General features: G+C 50.0%; 2 protein-coding genes across 2 annotated transcripts; one reads left to right on the top strand and one right to left on the bottom strand.

The window, feature by feature from the left end:
• The first annotated feature begins 21 nt into the window (after positions 1 to 21).
• Positions 22 to 5,184, top strand: LOC130586684 (epimerase family protein SDR39U1-like). Its single transcript, XM_057387565.1, has 6 exons — positions 22 to 73; positions 343 to 449; positions 751 to 833; positions 1,374 to 1,495; positions 2,496 to 2,639; positions 2,843 to 5,184. The coding sequence occupies exons 1-6, from the start codon at positions 43 to 45 to the stop codon at positions 3,256 to 3,258; spliced, it is 903 nt and encodes a 300-aa protein (XP_057243548.1). The 5' UTR covers positions 22 to 42; the 3' UTR covers positions 3,259 to 5,184.
• Positions 5,185 to 6,419: 1,235 nt separating this feature from the next.
• LOC130586683 (olfactory receptor 10A7-like) lies at positions 6,420 to 9,561 on the bottom strand. Its single transcript, XM_057387564.1, has 3 exons — positions 9,242 to 9,561; positions 8,192 to 8,371; positions 6,420 to 7,390 (listed from the first exon to the last, which is right to left on the bottom strand). The coding sequence occupies exon 3, from the start codon at positions 7,388 to 7,390 to the stop codon at positions 6,440 to 6,442; it is 951 nt and encodes a 316-aa protein (XP_057243547.1). The 5' UTR covers positions 8,192 to 8,371; positions 9,242 to 9,561; the 3' UTR covers positions 6,420 to 6,439.
• Between the last annotated feature and the right edge of the window lie 939 nt (positions 9,562 to 10,500).

The following is a 10,500-nucleotide window of genomic DNA, read 5'->3' as shown; positions in this document are numbered from 1 at the left end:
GGCGCATGCGCAGTGAACGCCGCTCCGCTCCCGTGCCGGCGCATGCGCGGTGCCGCCATGCGGGTGCTGGTGGGTGAGTGCGGGGCCTGTGAGGGAGCGGGGCCCGGTGAGCGCAGCGGGGATTTGGAGAAGGGAAAAGCGATCCTGGATTGCTGGTGCTGCCCGCTGGGTTGGAGCCAGGCCGCCCCTTCCCCCCGGCTGTGGGAGGCTGGCCGGGGCCCGGCGGGGCTGTGGGCTGTGGGGCTGCATCCCCACCAACGGGCCGCAGGGCGCTAATGCGGCCAGAGAAGGGTGGCCCAGACAGACCCTGATCTCTGTCTGTGTCTCTCTCTCTGTCACCAGGCGGTGGGACAGGCTTCGTGGGCACAGCCCTGACGCAGCTGCTGCGGAGCCGAGGGCACCGAGTGACCCACGTGTCTCGCCGAGGCGGCAGGAATCGGATCAGCTGGGTATGAGAGGAGAGGGAACGTGGGAGGGCTGAGAAACAAACCTGGGGTGAGACAGAGGGACTCCGCCATGGGAAATCGGGCTCCTGTAGATGTACTTGTGGGCTGCTGGGGGCTCCATGTGCCACAGTCACTGGAATGAGTACTGCTGTAGCTCCAAGGAGCAAAACTTTCTCCATTCATGCTTGTGCTCCAGAAATGTCAGGAAGATACTGGCTGGAGTTCTTAGCACCCTGCCCTGTTTATTTGTTTATTTGAGCAGAGGGGAAGTTTGATGTGTGTTTTCTGTGTTACTCCTGCCTAGGAAGAGCTGTCCCGCTCTGGACTGCCCGTGTGTGATGCTGTGGTCAATCTGGCTGGTCAAAATGTCCTCAACCCTCTCCGCAGGTAACTTGATCTCCCACAGTGCTGTTGGGACAAGGTGAAGGTGAGACAGTCGTGTTGTCAGAGAATGTGAAAAGGGAGGAAACAACACAGTTAACTCTTGAGTTAACTAACTGTTGACATTTGTGTTCCCAAATATCCAGAACATTTCAGTGGGCCTGGTAGGTTCTGAGAGACCTTTGGAAGATTCCCTTCTGGATCTGCAGCTGCAGAGAAAAATTAGTTCCATGTTTCAAAAAAGACATTGGATGCTTACATTTGGTAGTGCAAAATCAGAACCAATGTTTGACCTCTGGGAGGAACAGCTTTGGTATCTAGCTCCTTTGCTAACTTTGTCCTAAGGCAACACACAATCTTTTAAGGGAAATGAAGAGCCACCATCTTCCAAAGTTCCCCTGCATTTCTGTTGTGAGGTGACACGTCCTCCCTTCACTTGGGTGGGAGGAGTTCCTGTGACCTCTCCTGTGCTTGTGAGCAGGTGTCAGCTGGGATCCCCCTTGCTGGGATGTGAGCTGTATAACCCCTGGTTCCTCCCTTTTCCAGATGGAGCGATTCCTTCTGCAGGGAAATCATCAGCAGCCGGGTGGACACCACGAGGACCTTGGCCAAGGCCATTGCTGCTGCTGAGCATCCCCCCCGGGCGTGGGTCCTCGTCACTGGCGTAGGTATTGGTTAGGCCTGGCCAAGACATCCCTCAGGCTGACCTGGAGAAGTTTTACCTGCAAAGACAGTTCCACGGGAGCACGTGCCTTGCCATCAATGTCACTGTGTTTAGGCAAGCCTTGATAAGCTTTGTAGTGCTGCTGGAGGGGCATTTGGGTGCCTGTGCTTTCTCTTGGTGTTATTAGGACCAAAGCTTTTCTGTGTTTTGCTGTGAAAGCCTTTTGGCATCCTGTAGAACCTGTTTGGCTAAGCAGGGCCTCAGCTGAAGCGCTGTGCATTATCTCCAACTTTGCATTTCTGCTTGCTGCACTCCTTAAAGCTGCCATGGTTTATGCTCTGTGATGCCCAGTGTTAAAGCAGGTGCCTCACAGCCAGCTCAGTGTGTTGCTTGCAGGCCTGTTTGGGTTTTGGGGCTGCCTGAGCAGTAGTGCATCCTCCTGAACTCACAGAGCACATTGGGAGTTCAGAGACCTGTCAGCATTGCCACCAGAGAGCCCCTGTGCTGTTCATGTGAGGATGTCCCTGATGGGGATTGAGCTCATGGAATCCCTGAGTGGTTTGGGTTGGAAGGGACCTTGAAAGCCCATCCAGTCCCACCCCTGCCATGGGCAGGGACACTTTCCACCATCCCAGGTGGTTCCAAGCCCTGTCTAACCTGGCCTTGGACACTGCCAGGGATGGGACAGCCACAGCTTCTCTGGGCACCCTGTGCCAGGGCCTCCCCACCCTCACTGGATAGACTTTCTTCCTAATAGCCAATCTAAAGTTACTTTCTATTTGAAGCAATTCCCCCTTGTCCTGGCACTCCAGGCCCTTGTCTCTCTCAGCTTTCTGGTAGGCTCCTTTCAGGTACTGGAAGGTTACAATTAGGTCTCTTTCCTGGGCTGAACCATCCCAGTTCTCTCAGCCTTTCCTCATAGGAGGCAGAGAAAAGTCTGATGGGGAAGGGGGGGCTTGGTGTCATCATTCAACCCGGACTGCCTTTCTGCTGTCACCCCGCAGGTTATTACCGCCCCAGCCCCATAGCTGAGTACACTGAGGAGAGTCCAGGAGGGAATTTTGACTTCTTCTCCCGCCTGGTGAGCTCTTGGGAGGATGCAGCTCTCATCTATGGGAGCCCAACTCGTGGAGTTGTGGTGAGATCAGGTGAGATGGGGCATGGTGCTTGTTAAAGGTGCTCTGCTTCACTGCTGAGGCAGGAGTGGGAAGAGGTGGGTAAAGGACATCAGTTCTTCTGCCTCTCCCTGTTGGGGTCCTGTTCCAGCCCAACCCTCAAGGATTCTCCTGCTTGTAGGGCTGGGTGTGAAGGGGGAACAGGAGCACCTGGTCTCACTGTCTTCTCCCCACAGGTGTGGTGCTGGGTCGAGGTGGTGGTGCCATCTCTCAGATGATCTGGCCTTTCCGTCTGGGACTTGGGGGCCCCTTGGGCTCCGGACTGCAGCCCTTCCCCTGGATCCACATTCGGGACCTGTGTGGGATTGTGTGCCACGCCCTGGAGAAGGAGAATGTGCGGGGCATCCTCAATGGGGTTTCCCCAACATCCTCTGGCACCTCCAATGGTGCCTTTGCTCGGGAGCTGGCTGCAGCCCTGGGCCGCCCCGCCCTGCTGCCGGTGCCTGCCTGGGCTGTGCGCGCTGTTTTTGGGGAGGAGCGGGCGGTCATGCTGCTCAAGGGACAGAAAGTGCTGCCCAAACGCACCCTGGAGAGCGGCTACCGCTTCCTCTTCCCCGAGCTGGCTGCAGCTCTGAGGGACATTGTGGCTTAAGGCCTCCCCTCCTGGGCTGGGCTGAGCCTGTTTGTGTGAGCTCACATGCCTTCCCATGCCAGAGGGGAGCCCTGCCCCTCAACACCTCCCTATCCCCATCCATCTTTCCCCCATTTATCTGTTTATGTGTTTATCCCCAGTTTAGGAACCATCCCTCTCACTGCCACCTGCATCTTAGCACTATACCTACATTTGGGGAAGGGCACAAGCCCTGCCTGCCACCTGAATCTCAACACTGTCTGCATTTGGGGAAGGGCACAAGCCCTGCCTGCCAGCTGAACCTCAACACTGTCTGCATTTGGGAAAGGGCACAAGCCCTGCCTGCCAGCTGAATCTCAACACTGTCTGCATTTGGGGAAGGGCACAAGCCCGGCCTGCCAGCTGAACCTCAACATTACCTGCATTTGGAAAAGGGCACAATCTCCTCAGAAGATTGTGGCTATGGAATTGCCCATTTTCCCTTTCCCATGGTGTGTGTGAACTGCTGGCAGAGCAGCTAGGGGCTGTGATGTCTTCTCCTCTGAGAGACAGGTGGCAGCAGGAAATAGGTTGTAATGCTGTTGTAATTCTTCCATGGTACTGGAAGTCACCCTTCCTGGTTTTCCCCACGATGACACAGGCAAAGCAGAAGAGCAGAAGTTCCTTTCTCAGTCTCAGTGGTTGTGGGAGAAGATCCATCTTTAGAGCAGTGCAAAGGGTGCTGAGTACAGATTGTGGGGAGACTCTGCTATCTCCTTTCTTGTTGCTGGTTCCAAGTTGATGTGTCAGTACTTTCAGCAGAGTGCAGTCCAAAGAGTTACATCCTTCCAGGGTTCCATACCCTTTGTGCTGTGGCAGGGATGAGGGAGAGCAGTGCTTTGCCAGCCTGTGGGAAAAGGGTGACAATCAGACTGTGGCCCTTGGACTGCTTTGCCTTTCCTAAATGCCCATTACATCTAATGTGCTGAGGAAAACTGGGTGGGTGGTGCATCACTGTGAGGCAGTGAAGGTCACAGCTTTAGTCTAAAGAAGCATTTCAGTGTTGCCTTCACTGCCTTACCTCAGAGCAGGGTGTTTTATTCAGCCCTTGAGGCGGTTCTTGTGCTCAGGGTGTTTCCCCTGACTGGGCAGTGAGAATATCCACGCTGCCTGGTTTTCCTAGGGAAGCAGTAGAGAAGATTGTGGAGAAGATTGCAGTTTCATCATCTCATTGTGGCAGGAAATGCATCCATGTGCTTCCTTTCCATGTGCTTCCCACTTCCATATCCTAAAGTGGTTTGCAGGACGTGAACTGCACAGAGCAGTGAAGTTTATTATAGAAGTACTTCTAGAGAAATATTCCCAGTGTGATGTATCTCAGGGCTAGAAAATTCTATTAAAAGGCACTTCAGGCAGATAAAAAGACCTGCTCTTTAAATAATTCATACAGAGTAGTCTATGTATTTCTAGTTAATGCCATGTTGTAGTCAGACTACTGTGCTTCAGTTTCCTGTCTGAGAGTGAGCTAACCTGCTCTGAGACACAGACAGGGTTCCCTGTGGGCCAGGAAGCACAGTGGGGACAATCAGTGCTGCTTTAGTTACCTCAGCTGAGTTTTTAGAGCTTCAGGCTTCAGTCAGCTTCCCCAGGTGCTGTGGCATGTAGCACCCTTCTCTCAGCCAGGCTGGTTAGGCACCCCAGCGAGGTTGTTTTCTGTGCCTGTGAATACCTTGATGATCACAATGGCTTTGAGTTGTGATTGGAAATGGAAACAAGCATGGCTGGAGAAGAACTGCCACCTTCAGCGCTTCTGAAACAGTAGAAAAAGAAGAATATCCCACGGAAGACTGCCATGAAGCAGAGTTGCCAGGCCTTGGACTCCCTGCCTGGATGTGTAACTCAACTCAGGACTTTTGAAAAGTTGCCTCTGCATGGTGTTTAGTTTAAATACATCACAGGTTTAAATGAGCTGCTGTCATCTCAATCTGTCTTATGAGGTCTGGAAGCACTGTCAGTGCAATTAAGACTTTCCATCATAAATTCACACACACCCCATGCCCCTTTCTCTGCAGAAGAGATGCACGTGTGACACAGGACATGTGTGACACAAGCACCATACATGCACCTCACTATGGCGCTGGCTCACTCATGTGGCACCCTCAGGGTTCACAAGCACCTGTGCACACTCACAAATCCTTTAAACCCTGGTGTGACCCCTCTGTCCACCCAGCACTCCAACATGGACCACAGCCTGCTGACCCATCCCACAGTCCCCTCTTTGCCAGCTGGTCCAGCGTGGCACACCAAAAATGCTCATCCCAAAGGCTCCCCACACTTGCAGGTACCTCCAGGTAACAACACAGATCTTTTGCCCTCCTGATATCCCTGCCCACACCTGGAGTCTCCTGCTTTCCAGCTGGTCTGGATTTTTGCTGGTGGATACACCAGTGCTCTCCTGGATTTTAGGGTGTACAGACAGTTGCCTCCCCCAGAATCAGGCATGTTTGCTCCCCTTGCTCATGCATCCCCCCCAGCAACTGCTCTTGGGGACAAAGTATTCCTTCCCAGTGGCTGTAGGGTGAGTTCCCCCTGGCTTCAGGAACTGCTACCACAGGCCAGGTCTCTGCTCTCCCTATTCCCTCTCTGACTGCAGTAGCTGCCCCCAAATCCACACATGCTGGCCTCTGGGACTCTCAGCAGAGGTTGCACTCTGCAGAGTTGATTTCCTTATCACTTTCATTCAGTGAAAATTTCATTTTTCATTCCTTGTTTCTGCTGGAAGGAATGGAAAACACAAGGGGAAAAAAAAAGTCAAAGCAAAACACAAAATCCCTATCAATTAGTGTATGCTCAGCCTGAAAAATTCACTGTAAAAGAGTATTGCTCCAGTGAGAGGGAACTCCTGCAATAAAAGTGGGAAGTTCCAACCTGGATATCTGAATTAGACATGGGAAGTGGGGTGGGTTGCAGATGGTCTGTTTTAGAAGAAGTGTCTAGTGTATATATATATATATATATATATATATAGTACTCCTAAGCAAGATGGAGATAGAAATTTTAAAGAAATTCTAAATAAATTGCTTCTAAAGCAAAGAATAAAGACATTTACAAGTGTGAAATAGATCTTTGTGCCTGCAGTTTCCACTGAGCTAGTAAACCATTAAAACCCACAAAAAAAAGGAAACAAAGTTTTAAATCTACACATTCACAGACAAGAAAATCTTTATTTCTTCATCAGCACAGCCACCATTCTGATTAGTACTTCTTTCACTTCTTTGTTCCTCAGACTGTAAATCAGGGGGTTTAATGTGGGAATTACAGTTGTGTATATGAGAGCAAGGATTTTCTTAGCACCTTGTGAATTACTGGATTTTGGCTGTAAATAAATCAAAGTCCCACTTGCACAGTACAACGTGACAACAGTAAGGTGTGAGGAGCAGGTGGAGAAGGTTTTATGCCTGCTCTCTGCAGAGGAAATCTTCAGGATGCTGGAGATGATGCAGACATAGGACAGCAGGATGAGGCAGAACGGCGTAAAGATGACGAGCGCCGTGGCTGAAACGATCTGCTTTTCATACAGCGAGGTGTCGGTGCAGGAGAGCACAATCAGCGGGGGAATGTCACAGAAGAAATAATCAATCTTCCTGGGCTCACAAAAGGACAAGGTGAACACCCAAGCTGTCTGCACCACCGACACAACGCTGCCGCTGCAGCAGCACAGCAGCACCAGGGAGAGGCAGAGCCGGGTGTTCATGATGGCAGCGTATCTCAGCGGGCTGCAGATGGCCACGTAGCGGTCATAGGCCATGGCTGCCAGCAGATACCACTCCGTGGATGCCAGGAAAACCACGCAGTAGAGCTGAGTGACACAGCCCCTGTAGGAGATGCTCCTGTCCTCTGACACGAAGGTCACCAGCATCTTGGGGACAACCACTGATGCTGTGGAAATGTCCAGGAAGGACAGGACGCGGAGGAAGAAGTACATGGGCGTGTGGAGGGTGGGGTGCACCGTGACCATGCAGATGAGAAGGTTCCCAATGAGAGTCGTGGTGTAAACTAAGCAGATTGTGAAGAACAGCAGGTGCTGAAGTTCTGGGTGGCTGGACAGTCCAGAGAGGACAAATTCAGTCAGCAGAGTGTGGTTTCTTGCATCTTGTTCCTCTGCTGGCTCCATCTGGAGGAATCAAACAGACAGACTGTCAGAGTCACTGCACTGAGACCAGGGTGTTTCAGCCAGTTACACAAAAAAGGAGCCCCTTGGGAATCCCTGGAGATCTGCTGGATCAAAGGGGGTGACTCTAAAACAGGTTGAGCTGAGCAAACTGAGACAGCAACAGTTGTGGGTGCTGGAAGTGCATGATCAGTGCCCTCCAAGTGTCGTTGTTTGAGACAGTGACCAAGCCTTCGACTGACAGGAGCTGGCGTTTCAGGGCTGGCTCCATCACAGGTTCAGGGTTAATTGCTGAGAATATTCACTCTCCTCAGCTGTCAGGTCTGTGCTCCCAGCTGGTCCCCACTGGTGCTTTGAGGGGAACACACAGATGACAACTGAAACACTCACAAACCAAAGAAAGAAAAAAACATATTGCTACCTTGAGGAGCAGTGGGCATTGCTCCCTGCACTCTGTTTTTCCTATTGAGTGGGCTGACACGGCAGGCAGCCTTCCTCCAAGACATCTGAGGTTACCTTTAGAGCAATTCAACAAAGATGAAAGCCAGGCAAATTCAAGCTGTTGCAGGCTTTGGCTCATATTCACATCAATCCCCAGGTGTCAGGGGGACAGAAATACTTCAAAGAGCCCAGCTTTGGGGAAAGCACTCCCAAATGGAGCAAGCAGAAGCTGTGAAGGGAAGACCTAAGACTCCTCTCCCCCAAAACACCCACAGACTGAAGAAAGCAGCACCAAAGTAAATCAAACCAAAATTCTGTCTGTAGGCAAAGGGAGAAGGAACAATTGGAGGTGGAGGTACTCACAGAGAATGGTAAGGAAAGTGCAGAAGGTGAAGCTCGGTCCCATCAGTCCCATCACCCTGAGGAGCGTTGCTGGTGTGCCATGTTGATGGGATATTTGTGCACTGCTGCACCAGCTGTGGCAGCTCTGTGTCTTCTCACCAGGATGGGAAACTGAGGCACTGAAAGAGAGAAGCGATCAGCCTGCCACAGAGGAGAAAGGGATCGTTAATTCTGCACCCTTCAGACTCATCACCAACCACTGCCCTACACCAGCAATCTCAAGGCACAAAATGCATTTTGGCATATGTAGAAATGTATCCATAAATGGGGACAGAGGGGGGAGGAAGCACCTTCTGTGCTGCTCACACATGGAGCACATCACCAGACCTGGAACACACAGAAAGACCCACAGCCAAAGCCAGAGCAGCACACACAACTCTGCCCTGACTCAGTCACTCCTCAGACTGACTCTGATTCTCTTCCAGGACATCTTTTATCCGTGGATTTTACGATGTGAACACAAAGGTGCAAGCTGTGGATCCTGGAGCCCACAGATGACTTTAACACACAAGCCCAATAAAGAAACTCCAAACATTCTCAGACATTTGATGGCCTGATGTATTTAAAAGGAAACTTTCTGGGTTTGACTTTTTCCATTGACAGAGGAATGAAATATTATTTGTCTGAGTGATAACTCAGTATAGTCTGTGCATGACAGAGAATGGCATTAAAAACTCCCTGCAGTGTCTAACAGCACACACTCACACTGGTTTTCTTAACCTGTTAGATCCATGCAGCTGAAGTGGAAACACCTAATTCTCCATATGAAAGTTTTAGATTATTGCTTTGATCATTAGCTCTTTATTAAAGTCAGCAACACTCACAGCAACCATGGTTTTACTGACAGTTAATCTTTTATTCCCTAAATCAGAACACCTCTCAGAAATAATCCTCAATTTATGTAACCCGTGTGTAGTGGCTCAGAGACCATTTAAATAAGTTTTAGCCTTAGTTCTTCCTTTGATTTTCTTTATACATTCACAATAGCCATTTTGAAGTAAAGTGCCCTACCTCCAGCAGTTCTGCCATCCAGTGCCTCCAAACTGGGTCATTCAAATTTTGACAGAAGTATTTGCTTTGTTTTCTTGCATTAGGGATGGTGTCGGGCTGATGATTCCTACTGTCAGCTTACATTGCAGATTAAAAATTGTATTTTAAATGCAGATGATCTTCTCTGGTCACAGCTTGAATAATCTGTTGATATGAATACACAGCATATACTGTAGAAAGTCAGCCAAAGACTCGTCTCATGGAAAAGAAGAAATAGAATTTGTTAGATTTGTTTCAACTCAGTTGAATTGGCTGCAACTGAAAAGGTGGAGACCTTAACGTATCTTTTTTTTTTCCCCAAGAAGGGAACAGCTGAGCTGCCTCTGACACCTGCCTTACTCCAGGTTTAAGTAGAGTCCCTTGAAATCCCTAATTCCCCTATGGGTGGGGTTAAATTCATCTGATTTCAGAAGTGTCAGGAATGGCTGTTCAGAGCTGTGCTCCCTCTGTGGGCAAGGAGGGGGTGGCAAACAATTACACCCTTAGGTAAAATGCTGCTCTGAATGGCAACTTTCCCTCCTCTGTCTGTAAAATGGGACCAGAGGGACTTCAGACACAGGCACTCATGTYTGTCMTGTGCAAGGCTATGAGCTGTCGGYGAAGGGAAGACTCGGACCACTCAATATTTATAAGCRAACTTCGATTTATTGTAAACAATGYCTAAGTTTTATAACATACATAATTAGCTCATACATATTCTGTAATACATATATTTCATAAGTCCACGTCTTACACGTCAATTCCACCTCTAATGATTCACTTACCAAATTTCCCTTATCTACTTCTACTTTTCCCCAAGGCTAACTAACACAAATACCTTGTAAGGAGTTTCCAGCAGTTTAGAAACATGATGTCCTTGCATTGCCTTCCCATCGCCTCAGAAGGATGGTTCGCACAATTTCAGCAATTATTCTATCTGAGCGCGACACCTGCATTCCTTCATCTCACCAAGCTGTAAAATATCTACATGACCCTTCTCAGCTTAGCCTGCCTTCCACAATGAGCTCTGCATCCTGCACCCGCTGGTGAATCACTGTCAGCCTGAAAGGCCTGAGCAACTGCTGGAAACACYGAGGGATGTGGAATTCCAGGAGCAGATGGATCCTGCTGCCTTTGTTTGATTGCACTGGGTGCCTTTACGGGCCCTGCTGTCTCTTGCAGGAGAGTTTGCATTCAGCCCCAGCCACTCACATTTCATTCTTCAATCTTAGGTGACTATT

Source organism: Malurus melanocephalus, unplaced genomic scaffold (assembly GCF_030028575.1).
Source record: "Malurus melanocephalus ecotype Western Australia unplaced genomic scaffold, MMel_1.1 scaffold_1253, whole genome shotgun sequence".
Classification (NCBI taxonomy): Eukaryota; Metazoa; Chordata; class Aves; order Passeriformes; family Maluridae; genus Malurus; species Malurus melanocephalus.
Note: the sequence above shows the minus strand (reverse complement) of the source record. Positions and strands in the feature narration are given on the sequence as shown.